Source organism: Amblyomma americanum, chromosome 3, assembly GCF_052857255.1.
Source record: "Amblyomma americanum isolate KBUSLIRL-KWMA chromosome 3, ASM5285725v1, whole genome shotgun sequence".
In the NCBI taxonomy this organism is placed as follows: Eukaryota; Metazoa; Arthropoda; class Arachnida; order Ixodida; family Ixodidae; genus Amblyomma; species Amblyomma americanum.
This window is the reverse complement of record NC_135499.1, coordinates 178,396,172-178,415,041: the sequence shown is the minus strand read 5'-3', so window position 1 is coordinate 178,415,041 and position 18,870 is coordinate 178,396,172. Positions and strand designations below refer to the sequence as shown.

The following is an 18,870-nucleotide window of genomic DNA, read 5'->3' as shown; positions in this document are numbered from 1 at the left end:
GCCAGGCGATGCCCGTCGGACGCCCACAAACGCAACGGCGGAGGGGCAGCAGCAACAGCAGGGTTTCCACAGTCAGTGTCCGCCGCCAACGGTTCTGGAGACCTTGGCGAGGAAATAAACGATAGCGCACACTCAGCGGGAGGGAGCGCGCGCGGCGCCAAAGGCGGTTACGCAAGAGGGGGCGAAATCGAGGAAAGGGAAAAGCCGCCGTCCTTTTATTTGCGCAGCCACCGAAACGGACTGCCGAGAAGCGATACCTAACGCCTCAGCCTCTCTCTCCTCCCCCTCAACCTTTCATTTCTTTCTCGCGACCTTTTCTTACACGCGTACACACGCTCGATCCGTTCCGCGATCCTGACCCCTTCAATGCATGCCTCCATTTTTCCTCGCTAACACTCGATGGCGTCTATGACTGGTCATGCGGTGTTGTCGCACCGACATTCTTCGAATGGTCCTTGACCATTCGCGCGTGTACGTGACATTGCGCGAGGACAGCTGTGTGCAGGAGACGGGAGACCTTTGGATGTGTGGCGCAATTACTGCCTCGGCGGGGTGTTGAATACATCGACAATTTCTTGACTTTTTTTTATCTACTTTGTTTCGAGTACTTTTTCCCTGTCAATTTCCTCCAAACAACGAGACACGAAACCATTATGTAACGAAGCGGGTTCGCTTTTCAATTTATTTATTTATTTTTTTTTGCAGAGGAAGCGCTGCTTCCATATGACGATAATAGGTCGAGTGTTACCTCCAGCGGAAGCTGGTACAAGTAACTGAATAGTACCGAAATATCCACATGAAATTCACGACCTCACGTCCGCGCAAAGAAATTACTAGTTGTAACTTTGTCATCAGCGCCTCGCTTAGCGCACCTGCCCTTTGGATCCCTTACACGCCGAAGCCGGCAGAAAGAGGATTACTACCGAAGCAAGGTACTACATGTAGTCCAGACACACAAAGTTGGGAGCTGCACAGGACCATAAACGCAAGAAACACGTGCGTCGATTTACGGCTCCAGCGTGACTCTTTGATAGCGAGTCGCTCTTTACCCTTTCCGATGTTTGCCTACAGGTGTGTGTACAGACGTAGCTGCTATCAGTGAATTCCCGCGGGCTACTGCAATCTGGGGCCCCCCAAATGCACTTCCTGCGAGGGTGGCAAGGTTTAGGTACACAATGCAACAGCTTCCGGCAATGCATTAGTTGGCGATGGGGGCTACGTTTACATCGGAATTTTCCCACCACTAATCTTTTTTTCCCCAGGTATCTGTTGATTAAGCGCTTTTAGAACTAACTCGGCCTCGTCACAGGAACCCCAACGCTTCGATCCACACCAAGCAAAACGCGCCGTGCGTACGCTTCAGGCAACAAGAGGCGACGCAAGGCCAAGAAACAATGGATATCGGCCTTATACCGTCCATGCACAGCGTCAGTCGACGCTCCACCAACGCGAGAAATCTTGCCCCGCCCTCCCCTTTTCGCAGCTCGCCATTTCCGTATTCAAGGGCGCGAGGCGCAGCTTCAAGAGCGAAGAAGGACCGCGGGGGGGTCTCCTTATCTTTCTCGCCTTCCTGAGTCAACGGACACACACTGTTTTCAGAGGAAACAACGGGGCAGCCGGCAGCGTCGCGCCAGTACTGCGGGCGAGCGTTGTTCCCGAGCAGAGCGCAGCGCGCGGCAGCGCTAAACGGAGCGCGCAAGAAAAACACGCCTGTACGGCCCAGAGACGGCAGCGCGAACGCGTTTCCGGTCAGAGCCGATCGGGCGACGGAAGGCAGAATACCCGCGCGCGGGAGGACACCGGAATCACGCGCCACGTATAGCGCGCCACGACTTCTAAACCCGAGAACCAACTTCAAAAAAAAAAAAAAGGCCAGAGAGCAGCACGTGACCCATAGTTTCGTTTTTGTTTTTGCCCGAGCAGCCGAAGCAGGAGGCTGCGTCGAAATCGTTGACCTTCTGAGGGCGGTCACCACCTCTTCCCCTGAGTCAGGAGCAGCAGCACTGCGGAAAGAGAGGAGACAGTCTCCTCCACGCGTGAGGAATCAAAGGCTGAGCTTGCACACTTCCTCCGCCGCGGTTCAGGCACGGCACGGCCCCAGGACTGCCGGAAGTGTACGCCTGCTGCAGCGCGTGGGGGGGGGGGGGGGGGGGGGGGGGGAGCGCGGGGGGGGGGGGAGAGAGAGGGGGGGGTCGTTTTGTTTCTGCGAGCGGCGGGCTCCTTTGTTCGCCGACGAGGAGCTAGCTGCCGCGAGGACATTCGACGCAGGGAACAAAGAACGACGCTTGTCCGAAGCCTCCGCCAATCATCGCGCGCGTCGCCCCCAAAACTCTCGCGGGCGGCAGGAGCAAAGTGTCCCGCAAAGCAAACTGCGCGTAACAATCCGACAGCGCAAACAGAACGCAGGTCGGCGAGAATTAAATAAGCGCCACCATCAGCACTGCGCTGCGGCGTTCGCACGCTCACAGGCACAGCGCCTGCCAGTGTGCGCGAGAAAATTGGGCTTAATGCCAGCCAGCCGGCAGGCTCGAGAAAAACACGCAAAGGCACACACACAAACACGTGCACGGATGAGCACACGCTCAAAGGATGGCGGAGCAGGAGGCGAATTCGTTCGCCCCGCGACAGGAGATTAAATTGGACGAGTCCTATAAGTCTCTCTCCCTCCCACACACATCAACACCTTCGCGGCGGCTAGACGCGCGGGCATAAACGCTGCTCCCTCGAAGACAGGCGAGTAAGGTCCAACGTTGATGGCCGCTTTACTGTAAAAGCGGCGCGTGCGCGGAGGAGACCTTTGTCTCGAGGTTTCTCGCGCGCTCGGCGGGACGGGCTCTTTTGTAGACGCCACCACTCCAGAACAAAGCAAATAAAAGAAAAAAAGGAAGAACAGAGGTGGCTGGCTTGTTTCGAAATGTGCTGGGCAAAGCTGCAGACGTGGCGTTCGCCGCAACACGCATATTGAGAAGGGCAGAGCCAACTAGAATACACTAGAGCGAGTCGCGTACGCGCGAAGCTTTAAGATTATTGTACGATTTGAATATTTCACGCGGGAAGTGAAAAGTGGTGAAACTTCAACGTCTTCGTTGAGTGACTGTGTACTAGCAAACCAGCGAGAGCAGCTGCGTCCTCTCTCGTAGCACACCATATGAGCTTGAGATTGCTAATGCGCTACCAGTACCTGCTATCGAGCATTACCTGTGCTCGCTGACTTCTGACGCCCCCACAAACGCCCAGAGTGCTCTTACGCGAATGGATACGTCCGCTGTAGCGAGATTGCGGACACAGGGAGCGCCACGCGGTACAGCACTCGCGCCCACGCGCTTTTTCCGCCGGTCCTGGGCAAACACGCGGCTCTGGGCCGGTCGTCAAGGGACGTGTACGCGCGCGCCCGTGTGCCATCGGGGCTGTCATAAACGGAGCCACTCGAGGCTAGCCTGTCCCCGTTGCCGCCTGCATCGCGCCCCAGATGCGGCTTTCCTGCCCCCTCCGCAGATAAGAGCGCAGATAGGCGACGACGAACGGCGGCGTACAGGTAAGGTCGAGGACGTCGACGGAGATTCCGTTTTTATTGTGCCGGCGAATAAGGAGGCGGCGACAGAATGGCAGGAAACGGCCCCGCGGCACTGACGTGACGCTCCTGAGAGCGTGTTGACTCACGAGTGCCTCGGCACCCAGATATGCGAGTCTCTCCAAACGTGGTAGAGTACATACCTCCATTAGTGCATTGCATCCGTGCCGAGAGCACGTCGATACTAAGTGCGCCGACGAGCACAATATTCCTAGAAAGAAGGGTGGGCTGTCACAATCGGGAGAGACAATGCGCGACAGATTATGAGGCTCTGTCAACGTATCCAGACAAGAGTTTACGACAGGGATCTATGTAAGGTTGAAACGCACCTGAGGTTTGCAAGGAACGATCTATAAATATCAACTCGAAATGAAACATGGGATTAGTTGCTCGCACGTCGCGACTAGCAATTTGCGCACAGGGCCTGTGTCGGCGTCATAAAATGCTCGTATCGTAGGCTATGTCAGGGGTCCTTTCTTGGCACGCGTCAAGTGCGGAACAGGATGGAGCTAGAGAAAGTGCGCCGAATTAAAAAAAAAAAAGCGTCGGTTCAGCGCCCGCCTGCCGTCGAACCCACCAACCAACACTCGCAGTTAATAGAAACAGGCTCTCGGACTCCTATTCCTCGCTGTGGCCCATTTCGTCCACTTCCGGTCCCACCTCCTCGGCCTTTCCTCCCAGAAGCTGGCTCCAAGCATCACAGCTATCAATGGAGCGGCGCTTACAGGCTACACACTTCGCGTGACCGCCGCGCAAACCGACGGGGAGGTTAAAGCTTATTTGTTCGCAACTGCGGGTCCAAGAGAGGGGGGGGGGGGGGGGGGGGGCGATAGAGCGCACCCCGGGTGCCCAGCGAAGCGAACAGGGCGCGCATTCCGCGGGCAGCGACGACAAACAGCCGCAAATGTGCCACGTGCCACTCCGATTCTCTCTTTTTTTCTCTACGCCAACAGGACGTGGAAACAGCAATGCGCGCGAGGAAGTGCGCGCAGCTGGATTGAACGGGGTCGTACGTGACAGCTTCGACTATAACAGACCCAGCTGCTGTCGCTGCTGTTTGGCCCCACGCTGAGATCGCGCGCTCTAGGGAGAGAGAGGAGACGAGGTCTGGTTTGGCTAGTTTAGCGCACTCATCCGTGGAAGCCGACATCGCTGGCGTTATCATCCACTGACGAAAGCGTGACACTCGGCAGATTCGCCCATCTCACGTGCAAACGAATGAAGCGCGCACGCTGTACACACGCGTAGGCAGTACACACACAACTGTGCACAGCGCACACACGCGCGGCGGATGCGAGGGCGAGACAGCGCTGCAGGCGTTGCACACTGCCGAACGTATATCGGCGCCTTCGAACAGAAGGGGGGCTGAGGCAACCAGACGCAGCGTAACGGGGTTACGCACGTGACGCGAGAAAGAAGGCACGCGGCGTGATGCGCGTGCGCTCAACTCGCAGGCCGTCGAAGCATCCGCCGAATAAACGGTGCATAATAAAGCGAAGCCAGCTGGCGGGAGGAATGCCGATTGTCAGTCGCGCTGATGAATTACCCATGCATAGCGCGGATGATGGCTCGAGGCTTGGGATCAAGCACTGTGAAGAAGAAAAAAAAAGGGGGGGGGGGAGGTCTTTGACAGGAGGCGGAGCGCCAGTGCTCGCCGTATTTGGGCAGGAACGAGGAGATCAGGCTTAACGAAGCAACACTAGTCGCCACCAGCGAACTACTGCATGGGGGAAAGGGTGGATTGAAGGAGACGCAATATGGAAGCCGAGCGACGAACGGACGGGTGCACCGGGGAAGCGTGCATAACTAATGATTTGGGCTCCGCGACTGGGACCTCTGCTCTATTCGGCATCGAGGAAACGAGTGCTCGTTAACGTACGCACAACTGCGTATAAAATGTCAACGCAGCATCGTTCTCTTCATTCAGCGTCAAAAACGCGTCAGTGCTAGCGTACACTGTCCCCAACACCGAATCGCTACAAATTTGAAATCTCTGAAGTTTAATAATAACAATTATTATTAATAGATGGGCTCCAGGACTGTCCCCGTCCAGAGGTTACCTTTTCAACTGCGGTAGCTTGAAGTTAACAATGATCGACGCAAGTGGCGATGTCTATTTTATTTTTCTCTCTCCTCGTAGTTAAGCATATATACGAGGCCATATAGATGACTGGCATGGCGGCACGGGAGAGCCACAACGTGGGTCGAGTACGCACCTTGCGAAGGGTCGAGGCTCGACGTTGTAGTGGTCAGCGACGGAGTCGGTCCTCACCGTCACTTTGACCGGAGCCGTGGCCTCGCTGAGGAAGCCCTGGGGGACGGCGGCGCTCTTCTCCATCTCTCTGCGCAAATGGGGAGAGGAGGCACCACTCAATTACGGCACGGACTCGTAGGCAAAGCAGGGTCAGATGATGACAATACGACCGATGGTGGTCAATGGACGCATGCAGTAGCACCTAATTCAAAAGAGCGCCAGGAACTAGAACTCATTACTGTGCAGACAGCAATGATTAGTCATGGGGATCACATTAATGATGAGCGGGTGTAATCTGGGTAGTCTGGTCGTAGTGTAATCTGGGTGAAGTCTGGGTGTAATCTTGTGGTAGAGCACCGCGGCGGTGTACACGTATATCAATGGGAAATTAGCGTTGCTCCAGAGACGCTAAACCTAACTTCCGACGCCGTCTGCGAGCGAAAAAAAATATATCTGTACACGCCAATAATTCACGCTTCATAAAAAGCTGCATTCAAAAACTGAAATATAACACTTTCCTTCTCAGCGTGCTGTCAGCGGGACAGTGCGGTGCGCAGTTCGCGAATACAACCGAAGGTAGCATCACAGATCACACGCGTACACACACGTGAGCGTAAAGACGCCGTACTGCAATGCATCCACACACAGACACACACACACAAAAAAGAAGAAAAGCAGCGCATAACGAGGAAAAGCGACAACAACACCGCGACAGCTGATGCGCGCGGGACCGCCACAGCAGGTCTCGTGTTCGAGAGCCGCGCGGCGAACAACACCTGCCTCATCGGACACCGCTGGCGGAAGGTGGAAGCACGAGGAAGAAAGCCACGAAGGCGACGACGAGGCGGCGCTGAGCAGAGCGGGTGGCGATGACGAAGGGACGAGGTGCAGGGGAAGAGAAACAAGCTCCTCGGACGGGACGAATACGACGCTGCTGCTTCCTACGCGCGGAGTCTATGCGGGGTCTACACACGCGCACACACACGGTCTACGGGACGCCCGACGCGAGGCCGGCCGAACAAGCTGCTCTTGCTGCCGCGAGCTCTCCCCAGAAAAAGACCTGGGCCCCGGCTCGGGCGAGAACTCCAGGCGCCAGGGAAAAAAAGAAAAAACTAAACAAAATGGCTCCCCTTCCTTTCCCCCTTGTCTCCCGCACGCTCTTGAAAAAACCAGGGCTGTGGAGAGGGGGGCACTTGGACGCCAGCAGCGCCGCCGCTCGGCAAGCGCTACAGACCCTGGGCGAAGACCGCTTGAGGGCAGCCACAACCCCCTCCCAACGAAGAGCGACAGTCAGACCAGCGAGAAGCGGCGAACATGCGTGCGTGGCAAAAGAGTACACTCACGAACTCGAGCAGCGAACGCATTCAGGAATGCGAACAGAATGCGGCCCATTGCAAATACACTATAGGCTTCCAGCGACATTGACGTGTACGAAAAACAATGAGGCACTAAGGCAGCGCAAGAGCTGGCTCTCGCTCGTCGGAGTGGAAAATAGCGAGACCGTCCGTGACCGCCATTTATCTCGGAATAAACGCGCTGCATTCAGCCGCTCCTGCGAGACAATACTTTTCCTGGGCGGCCCCAAAAATGGCGCCACTCGCGCGACGACAACGCAGTACACAGCACGGCCCGTATACTAATGGAAACTAACCTTCACTACATGAAACGGAACCGCAGGCTTTAGAACAATGAGCACATGTAGGGCGAGAAGTCACGGCTTATGCTCCCCCCTCCCCCCCCCCATCTTTCGGAACGGAAAAATGAAATTGTTCCAAATGAAACGATGGGGACTCGCTAAGGAGTCGATTCAGTTTGACACGGCCATGCGGAACCTAAATCGAACAAATCACAACTAATCTAATGTCTTTTATATAAAGTGTGCTGCTTATCATCGCACTACTGTCGCCATGCAGTCGTCTCCGTGCACGGTACAGCAATACAGTCGCGAAAGCTAGAGACAAAAAAACCTCTTTCTCCCTTTCTCATTTGGTGCAGCAGAACACGATGCGCGATTCGCACAATATCCCGAGTGCAACTTAGTCATTGTACAACGGTAGCAAGCACCAAGATCAGCGAATGGACGACGGCCGGTAATGCAATACAGCGAGCACGGGCGGGTAGCGGCCGGAGGCTCTATTATGGCACGCAGCGCCCCCTCGGCGCGATAAATAAGCTGACGATGCCGGCAGCGCCTGCACCCGAACGGAAGGGCTGCGGGGGAAAACAAGCCTCGGCTCTCTTCCGCCCAGAATAGCGCCCGCTGTCCGGGAGAGGGGACGGACGAAAAGAGAGCCTTCGAGAGAGAGCGTCACCTCTCGGGCGCCGCAAATCCCGCTGCCCGGCTTCCTGGGCGGCGTGTGTCGAATGCAGCCAGCGGCCGTGACACCCGACACACCGCGGTGTTAAGCTATAGGGTATACTTGCGAATATCAAGTGCCAGTGCGAGTCCTTCGATGGCTGTGCCCCGCATTTCGCCAGTGCTCAGCTCAAAAGAGTGCAGGCAATCTGAACTCTTGGCCCTCGCGACTCGATTCAGCTGACCCAAAGCCCGAAGGCTTCGCACTTAGCAAACGACGCTGTTTAGCGAACGACGGACAAACAAGACCCAGAGAAATCCAGGAGCATCGCCCCGGGTTCAGCTCGTCTGTCGCCGCTGCTCCTTCTACAGAGCGCAGAAAATTTCGTAAACAAAATAACTCTAACACAACAGCCCTTCTCGAGTTCAGCTCTGACCTCTCCCACTGACGCTAATGATATGGAGAACCAACTATATGCCTGAAGCCTAAAACAAATATCGAGGTGCGCATGCGCGGCAGTCGACAACGTAAGTTTTGGCATCTTGTTATGTGAAAGAGCTCCTCGTACGGAGCACAGCATGGCGAACCGTCTTAAGCACTATCCCTCCTACGATACTTCATCCGCGCTCATAAATACTCGGGGCATACGCGACAAGCAACCAAACAGTCACGTTCTCGTTTTGTGTAAACCAACCAGCTCCGGAAAAAAAAAAAACTTATTGGATCGTTTCCCGCTTGCATACGTCCAGTAATCGTCGAAAGGATCATTTATCGGGTTGCAAGACTAGCAGCCAGTTCCTTCGCTATATATCATGTATACATACTTAAGGTAGCGTAATCGGCTCCTAGCTAGGGCTTCAAAGGCGGCGCACAAGCTGCTTTCAAGACGCCGCTGTTTGCCGAATGTCGACACTTATCCCAAAATCCATGGCCGCGAAAGACCGACACACCACTTAGGACAAGCACCGATAACGACAAGGAACCATCCGAACCCTGACAAGCCTCTCCGAGACAAGACTTACACAATGGGTGTTCTTTCGACACGTGAGAAGCCGGGTGCAACTCCGGAGTCTCGAGATAGGCCCGCGTGCATTCTGGGTCGCCCACGGTAGGCGTAAGAGCTGGAAAAGATCCAGGACCGAATGGTCACCGCGCCCGAGGGGAGCCGACGATCGCGACCACAGTCGTGACAATGCTCCCTCTCTCCCATTCCACCACACCCTTCACTTGTACGAGCGGAAGGAGCCACAGGGGGCACGCATTGTGGCAGCCGCAGGGCGCGGCCCCGCGGCGCGGGCCCGAGCTGGTTCGGCGACCCGCAAGTGATCGATTGCCCGGAAGAAGCAGCAGCCGGGGCCACGTCGCTGACAACGGCGGCGGCGCACTTCGGGCCCGCGGGCGAGACAGACAGGTGCACACCGCGACACACATGACGGGCCGTGCGCTGTGCTTCGGTTCTTTGCGCCTTTTCTCTCACAGGCCCAGCAAGCTGAGACTGATGCTGGAGGACTTCACGACTAAAATGTACCAGAAGAACTAAGCAGCGATGCTGGTTAGGAGCTGTCTCTCGGCTAGTTCGTCCTCTGCAAGATGTGACAAGTGGCACACAAGGACGACGTTTAGGGCTGAAGGGCTCTAACACGCAGCAAACGTGCGGCTTCAGGCGCAAGGCGCAATGCGATGCAGAATGAAAAAAAAAATGGCAGCTTAACGAATTCGGTCTTCCGCATTCCAAGAGATACTAGCGACGGTGGATACGCGAAAATAGAAAAGGACAACTCGTACCGCCCTAGCCTTTCCTTCTTGTGTAAAGGAACTGGTGGCCTGCCTGGTTAATGTGGGTCTTTTCAGAGAAGAGAAAAGACCCACGATTCAACTGCGCGCTTGAAACAACAGCACCCTAGCATTGCCCAGAACGAGACCGTGGTCAGGACTCACCACTACCCACCCTGCCTGAAATGAACGAAAGAGGAACAACCTACCAATAACTGCGCCATGTCACAAGTCGGTCCCTCCAGAGGTGCCGAGAATTGAATACATTGTGAGTAATGACATAGAAACACCGACAGACCCGCACTTCGCGGGCGCAGAACATAGTATAGTTGACTCGACGGGTCATTCTGCAGCAGCTTCAGCAGCGTACGTGACCGCAATCACACATAAAACCGCGCATATTCCTGGCTCACTTCTGAGGCGCTCTCTTGCGATCGACCCCCTAGCGACGGCACAGGAAACAGGAAAGGAAGGTGAGAGAGGGAAGAGACAAGACACGAGTGTCAGGCGCGGCCTGCTCGGTTTTGTTCGCGGAATTCGCCCAGCCGGCGCCGTGCACAGCGAAGACACACTTTGACACATCCTCCGCAGCGCGCGACAGCCACCTCCGGGAGGAAAACTACAAAGGCACGAAGCGAACATGCGAGGCACAGAGAACTTTTTTTAGCCAGTATTTCACGAGCTCGGTCAGACAACTGAGCCAACGAGGCAAATGAGCGCATGAAGATGGAGCCCCTCCCTGATGGGCCAACAGCCAAGACGGCGTGTTCCTTGTTTACTTTTCTGATATAAGGCGCCCAATTGACTATACGATGGTGGTGGCGATGATGATGGTTTCGTTTTAATGGCGCAAAGACAGCTCGACAAAAGAGCACCATGATTAAAGTGCCTCTGCACGAGGTGCGTTCAAAGACCATTCTGTCCAAGAACTTTACCCAGAGAAGCCGAGCATTAGCCCAGGAAAAATAGTGTGCCCATTGCAAAACCGGTGACTGCCCGGAAAGGTGCCCAATTAAAAACTAACAGTGCACCCTCCGCACCAGGTGGTAAACTAAACGGTAAGGAAGGAGAAATAAAAGGGACGAACGCACACAATAACATCACCCCTTATTTACACACAACTCTACTTGTTGGCGCGTCTTCCAAACATCGCGAAACGCGGAGCGCACAGCCTCCCGCTCGAGTCTTTCCTCTTGCATTACCGGGCCTTGAACCCGACAGTTTTCACTTTCACTCGGCGTCGTAGGCGCCCATCGCATATCAACTAGAACGACATACCTCGCGCAAACTCTCGGGCGAAGGAAAAACAGAATTAAAGGTCGCGCGGCAAGCGACGGGCAGCTCCGTGATGGAAGCCCGCACCTCAGCGTGTGGCCCGTGCGCAACCTCCGACCCCGATCCCCGGAGAGGCGGGCCTCGAGACGGAGGCACTCCTAGGCCGCGCACATATTTTCGCCCCTTCCACGTCTTCCCAAGACAGCAGCGCCGACGACGGCAGAGACGACCAGAAAAGAACCACACATGCGCGGAGCGTGCGACGAATGCAATTTCACTCCCGAGCTCGGCGACGCCGCAGAGCATGCAGGTCGACGAGGCAGTCAAATAAAATCGCGCCGCCGCCAGCAACGCCGCTTCAAATGCCGAAAGCAGGTAAGACAGACACGCAGGGGGTCAAAGCGCAGGGTCAACTCGGGCCGACGAGGGAGGAGTTCCGCCTTCACACGGATCACGCACGGGACTGCCTCTTCGCGGCGGACGCGGCAAACACAGCTGCGGCGAAGCGCCGAGCGTGCGGCTGATAGAAACAGCCTTCACGCCTGTCCACCCGATTCCCGCAAGGGGAGCAAAAATATCACGCCTGCTGCCCGCCCGGCTGCCAGCCAGCCACGTCCAGCGTTCGGCCCGAAAAACGCCGTTTTCCAGTGATGTACAGTGCATGCCTCCCCTACCTACCCTCGCTTTTCCCGTGTTGTGGAAGAGAGGGGGGGGGGGGGGGGGGGGCAACGTTCCTCGCTTCCAGCAGGGAGGACGACGCCGCGTCCATCCTCACGGCCATTCTTCGTCACTCGCGAGGCGTGTATGTGTGTGCAGTACACACACGGCCGGGACAGGCTGCAGCAGCCAGCTGCTTGCGTACACAACAAGCACGAAGAAAAGGCACGCGCAGCGAGCGCTAATAATACGAGGGGGGGGGGGGGGGGGGGTGAAGGAGACGGGCTCCGCGAAAGCACGAGACGAGGGCGGAGAAGCTTTAATGAGAGGAAGAGGCTGGGAGGTCAGCGCGAAGGGCTGCTGCTGCTGCTGCTGCTCGAAGTGGAAGGAAGCGGAAGGAGCGACGAGGACGGTTTCGCCATACTAGGAGGGTCGTCCAGTGTGCACGCGAGGTAGCGAACACGACCGCATCTCTCTGTAACCATCGCGGACGGCTATTGGCTATTGCCCCGCGTTTTTCTTTCAGGAACACTTTTGCCTGCCCTCGATACTTACAGCAGCTCGCGATCGATCCCCAACGCGGTCCCCAATCCTCATAGACGAATGACTGAAGTGACTCCGCGTCCGTCGTCAGTGCCGCGCGTCCAACGAGTCATCTGGAGAGCACCGCGAGGTCGACAACGGTCCAACAAGTTTCATTCCAAGGCGTTTCATTCCAGGAACGACTTGGGGAACACTTCCGCCGCGGCAATTGCAACGAGCATGCAATTCGCGCCGTCAGCCGGCCCTTTCAGAAGGCAACTCGAATATGCTTAGAATGACAGCCAACTAGCTACACCGACGGAGCAGGCCTGTGCACCGCCATTCACATGCTCGCCCGCGCTCGCCCGCCATGCCAGCGTCAATTACGGTCGTCGCAGCTGGCGAGAGCAGTTGAATTCAACCGTGCATGCTGACTGCAGCGGCGAATGGGCGGCCAATGACCGCCCAGAGAAACAACCGGCCGCCACCTGCGCCACAATCGAATCGTCAGCGAAAACTCACCTGCGGCAGTAATGACACCGAGTGGAATCGCCAGGCATTATCTATATATACCGAACGGACTCGAGAGACACCGTCGCCAGCGACATGACGGGGCGATCAGATGCCGCCCCCTTCCTCGGCTACGCGGTAACAGGTTCGTTCCCGACCACTTCCGGCGCACCAGCCAGGAGGCGCCTGAAGGGGGAAATAAAGAGTAAAACCTTTCAGCGCGCGCCGACCCGCGATCGGCCGACTCTCCCGAAAGCACGACGTCACTCAACGGCGGCCCTTATGGCCTCGCGATAGACTGAGGCATTAACGCACACGGAGAGCGTTACGCGCGCAGGGAAAACCATCGAGAAAGAGAGAGAGAGAGAGATAGAAGAATGAAAGCTAGCCCGGTGGATGCGAGACGTGAACACTGCCGCCGTCAATCAAGGCCTTCCCCCCAATCAGCCTCCTCTCCTTCTCTTCAATTTCGCGCACGATGCGAAAGATCACTCTCGCGCGAAGCCACAAAACAAGAAGAGGTTTGAGCGAGCGCTTGCAGTTTTTTTCCCTACGCTGTCGCAGCGCGGCTATTTGCGAGCACTTGGGGCTGTCAGTGTCTCGTCATTACACCGGTGGCGGCGGGCAATGGAGCGGCCGCTTGCCTGCACCCCGCACGCGGTTATGGTTGAAGGGAAGACCACGGAAGGTCTCTCTCCTTTGCCCTCGGGGCCGCCGGTCGAACTCACTTGCGCCACCAAATGAAGGCCGGGCGTTCTCTCTCCCGCTCCCTGCGACCTCCCTTCGAATTTGTTCTTTCCCCTTTCGATTCGCGCGTGAGTGCCGTGACCGCGCACGGCGGCGCATATTACAGATTACCGCCAATTTCGTACTGGCATGGCTTCCTTCCAGGAATGCGAAAGTTTCGCTTTCCCGAGGTGCATACAAAGGGGCAATATTTTGACGGCCATATGTTTGATGCGCGAAACAGTTGAGGACCGATTGAGGGATGCGGATAGACATGCTCCGTCCAGGTAACTTCGAGCGCTGGACGCACGCGTGTTCTATACCCGAGTGCACAGTGGTTGCGGTGGAAACATCTTAACCCTGTCACTGAACAAGTTTGATTTGCTTTATGTGGGTTTATCGTCCCAAAGCGACTAAGGCTATTATGGACGCCGTAGTGAAAGTCTCCGGAAATTTGGACCACCTGGGGTTCGTTAACGTGCACTGACATCGCACAGTACACGGACCTCTAGAATCTCGCCTCCATCGAAACTCTGGCGCAAAAACGTGCATCTTATGTAAGGCATCACGAAGCCTCGAGCAGGAGCAACACACCAGGAGGAGCAGATGAGAGGCCCGTGCGCATTTTGTGAAGTCAAACACCAAATTTTGTTGGAAAATATTTTTTCCTTTTGTTCCACGAACAGCAGGCACACTCATCAGTAGTGCCAAAGCCTCCCGCCATGTCTGAGTGCCCGTCAGCAATTCGCGAGAAAAGCTCGTTGCCAATTTGAAACACTGCTCGATGACGTTAACCATCGCTGTCGTTTATGACTCGATCGTTTGTTGCCAGCTGGAGTACACGCACTTTCTCGGGGTCGTCGCCCCTTCCCAATGGTGAGAGCGTTTTTAGTGTTCGGCTGTGCTCAAAAGTAGCCTCGCGAGTGTCTGCAACAGCGACATTAATGGTTATGCCATATACCATGCAAGCAAAGAAAACGCTTTTGCTTTTGGCGCAGGAGCCGCTAACATGAAAAGAAAAAAAAAGGGGTGGGGGGGGGGGGGGGGGGGTTAGGACGGCGCCGTCATGCCGTCAGGATAGCGCAGCCCATTGCAGAGTTTCCTCCTACTGCTACCTTTCTCCACAACACAACTGTCACTGGCTGGAAGGTCACAAAGCTGCGCCAGAACAGCGACACAAACCCCCTTTTGTTTCACTGAACTCTAAAAAAAAAAGAACTCGCTTAATACCACGTAAGACAGAAGCTCCGCAGAGCAGGTATACGACGGCCACGAAAAATGGCGCTTGTCGTAGAAAGAATGCCACCCCAAGCACGTGAACGTGCGCTGCGCAACGCTGTGTAGCAAACGAAAGAAAGACGCGCCGAGGAGAAAGATAATAAAAGTGAGGTTGGCGTCAACATGTCGCCAGAGCTGGTGTGTCGCAAGCGCAGCTCCCGCGGGGAGGGAGGTCGACGTTAGCGAAGAAGGCGAACTGGAGGAAGGCCGACGGGAGCAGCGCGGGAGGCCGCGGCACGGCCGTGACCCCGACCCCCGGAGACGACGGCAGGTGCGGCACGGCGCGACAAGGCTCCTCTGCAGCCAAGTTCCGTACTCGGACAGCTGTTGTCCCCGCTGGCGTGAACTGGAGCCGGGCGGAGCTTAGCCCTTCCATCGGCAATGCATGGCCGTCTGCCCTCCGGCCTTTGTCCGCCCGTGTATAGAACAGGCACAGGTATATCGGAGTTAGCAAGCTCCAACGTACAGCCTTTGCCAAAGTAACCAGGCTGTCTGGTTTGCCTCTAATTCGAATAACAAAGCCTTACGGCTTCCCTAAAGATCAAAAAGTTCTTGGAAGGTGACCACAAGCGTTCTCCTCACCGTACAAAGATTTCGAGCTTGAGGGCTGTCATAACAGCTTCGATGTACGACTGAGAAGCAAACCGTTTAGCCTGGTTACTTTTGGCAAAGAGTGCACATGCCGCTGTGCGTCCGCGTCTATCCGAGATTTCACTTTTATTGAAACGCTGGTCAACGCCGCACGCCACGGCCACAGCGAGAGGGTGCTCCAACACAGTTGCGCACATCCCGCTTTATTGGCGGCAAAGGTACGGGATCGTTTCCAATGCCAGGTGACGCCGGTTATACGCGTTATGCCACATCCAGGAGCGGCAGCGTCTAGACGCCGGTCTCCTAGGCGTCTCTGGCAAAAGCGCGCAGCGTGTTCAGCTATCGCGATCAAGATATCCATATAAGCCATCTTGTTTTCTACTCCGATGCATTCGATGGAATTCCTGCCTCGTCGCACTCTCGGTTGCGTAGGAGTTGTAATGAGAGCTGCGCTTCGTTCAGTCGACAAAGTGGAGACACCTTTGTTATATGGCGTGAGACTGAGTACTACACCCTCTCGCGCAGGTCAAGAAAACAGAACATTGAACGAACCCATAGGAAGGCGAAATTTCAACATTTCCTTCCAGTCGGTCAAGTTCTGCGCCCTCAACCAAAACCAACAAAACTTTACTAACATAACGCCTTCAGTGTGGGTACGGGTGAGCTCACTGTACTCCCTCTAAGCGTCCAAGAGGAGAAACAAAGTCACGGTGTCTGGACGCTGCTCGCGAATCCCTCCTTACGACCACGGCGCCTCCCACAGAACGACTCGCTACTATACAGCAAGTGCGAACGTTGCGCCACGTTATTAAATAACAGCCTCCGTGGCGGAGATTTCGCCAGAGTTTGCACAACGGACGATGAGCTAAGGCACAGTCGACGGAAGAAGCCAACAGTCCTTGTACCACATCGCTCGCAGGGAGATTGGGCGCCATTGTTTCTCGGCGCGGCAGCCTCCTAAGCAGGGAACCCTCTCCCAGAGCGCTGCTGCGCGCGTGCACTGCGTGCACGCATATACGCAGTGGGACACGAGTCGCTGTGCAACGCATCTACAGGCAAGGGACACAAACGAGCAGGAACCTCGCAACTGTTTATCCTTCGGCCAACACATGCACGCGAATGTGCAAAAACAAGCTGAAAGGAGGGGGGGGGGGGGGGGGGTTAAGGACAACACGGCGCACGACAGGGGAACGTTTGAGGTAACGGCTCACTGCTGATAAGAACGGCGGATCGGAGGTCAGGCTGAAGTAACAACCCCGAACACCACGCTCTGTCACCAAGATATGGCCAGGCGCACAGCCCAACGACGCGTAAGCTCCCGAGGCACCATACAAGACCCGCGCGATGGCTCACGTAAAAGCGCGTACTACATTGAAGTGTGAACTCTCCACAGGACCAACGCTGAGAGGTGCCCAGTTCAGACTGGATAGCAAATCGCAAGAGACACTCGCTGTGAAACCGCCATTCTGGGTCTCCAAATTGAGTTTATTTTTGTTTGTTTGTTTGTTTGTTTTCTTCACTCTGATGACAGAGTAGGAGCTTCGACTTGTAGGGAAAAACGTTAATGCAACGAGTACTCGAACTGCTGCCATGGTCTACAAGTTGTATAGTTACCTCTAAGGCTGCCCTCCACGTGTGTTCATGACCAGCCGCTTGGTGCATTTATTTCAAAGATGTGGCTAATTATCATGAAGGGAAACTAACCACACAGTGAGTATGTATGCATACAGCATCTCCGTAGCTTTCAAGGCACGAGCGCAATCAACGAGCAGAGACGTCGTCGGCCGACAGAAACTTCCGACCACAGCGTCGCCCACACTCGAGCAAAGAAACAAGAACGCTAGTGGCCGTCATTCTCTGCGGCCGTCATTCTCGGGGACACATAGCGGTCGGTAAGGAGCTTCCGCCCGCCGTACGCAGACATCCTCGGTGGTCTCCCTATCTGGGTCAGCGCGAAGCGACGGCTCTCCGTACAGCCGCCATTGTCTCACCGTTTGTTGCGATCGCGGGGAGGGGGGGGGGGGGGGGGGGGGGGGGGCGACCTGCGGGTCGTTTTGTCTTGTCTCTCCTGTCGCGGGCACAGCGACCCGCCAGCTATAGGCAGGACGGCGGAAAACCTCCAGCAGGGCACGGAGTTAATTAATACCCAGTCGTTTTAAAGCCCAAACTTAGTTTTTAAGCTCGGCAAAAACGCGTAAAGGCGGAGGAGCTTCGCCGTTCAACCTCCCCAATGTGCTGCGCCCAAAGAGGGCCCAGTTTCTCGCTCACGGCTGCAACACAGAACGCCGCTCACTGCGAACACACATCATTCGAAGCGAAACGATGAGACGATGGGATCAATACAATAAATAGGCGAAACGCAGTGCGTTCGCTCTTCCTCGTGCGTATACATCTCACAAGAAGAAAAGAACAAGGGAAGAAGATACTGTGCAAAAACCGTAGCCTACTGTGAGTCGGTTGCTTGTGGACACGATAAAAATAAAGGAGGGGAGAGGGGAAGACGACGGCCCTCCTCGAAGGTGCGCACACAGCTCCAGTGAACCGCATCCAACGACTAACCGGCGGGAGTGCATCGCTGACGCGAAGGTTCGGCGCCACAAAGAAAGGGGAGAGGGAAAAAAAGAGTACGAAGAAGAGTTGACATTTATTTATAGGCACGCGAGCCCGAGAGGACAGTTATCCACTACGCGCGCCCCGGCTTCGCCTCGGCGGCCGCCGCCGGCAGACAGGCCGCAGCGTGTGCTTTTTCTCACACGAAACAAAGACGAGACGCTGTTTCGGCGAAAATAATGAGTCTGGGAAAGAAAAGGAGTATTCGCGACGCGTGGCAGCAGGCAGCCCGGTGTGGTTCGGGAGGTGATTGCCGCGCGGTCGCGAGGTCTTTTGCGGCGGCAGCCTCGTCCCCAGCGTCCCAGTATAGTTCAGCGGCGCGGAAGGAAGACATGCACGGGAACTGCCCCTGTACTCGGCAAGGAAATGCGGCGACGCCGACAACCTCCCACTCCCCTTTTTGAAGCAAATTACTTTGTTCACAAAAGACATGACAGCGTAAGCATTGGACATGACATGTACACGACAATGAACGAAGAGGACAGCGATACCTCAAGGCTGGTAAAAGTGTGATCCACGACCAATATATTGTGCTGGATCACCATGAAGAGGTTGTGATCCACCGCCAATATACTGTGATCCACCTCCATGATATTGTAACCCACCTTCAAGATATTGTCCACCGCCAAAATATTATTACCCACTCTCAAGAGATTATTACCCACTCTCAAGAGATTATTACCCACTCCCAAGAGATTATTACCCACTCCCAAGAGACCGGTTTGCCGGCTAGACGTAGCTTCCCTCGTGCTTTTTTCAACACCAAAAAGAGGCGGAAGCCCAGAGCGGCCTTTGATAATTGACAC

General features: G+C 55.6%; 1 protein-coding gene across 2 annotated transcripts in view; it reads right to left on the bottom strand.

Moving 5' to 3' along the window:
* The window catches only part of Drak (Death-associated protein kinase related), a 209,882-nt gene that overhangs the window by 161,490 nt on the left and 29,522 nt on the right, over positions 1-18,870 (bottom strand). Inside the window, exons 1-2 of one of the 2 annotated variants that reach the window (XM_077659001.1) lie at positions 6,602-6,890; positions 5,788-5,909 (exon numbers count right to left, since the gene is read on the bottom strand). In XM_077659001.1, the coding sequence (XP_077515127.1) occupies positions 5,788-5,909; positions 6,602-6,610 (131 nt within the window). In that variant the 5' untranslated portion in view covers positions 6,611-6,890. Of the gene's footprint in view, positions 1-5,787; positions 5,914-6,601; positions 6,891-18,870 lie in introns of those variants that run through there. The other variant, XM_077659002.1, reaches the window with a different exon arrangement.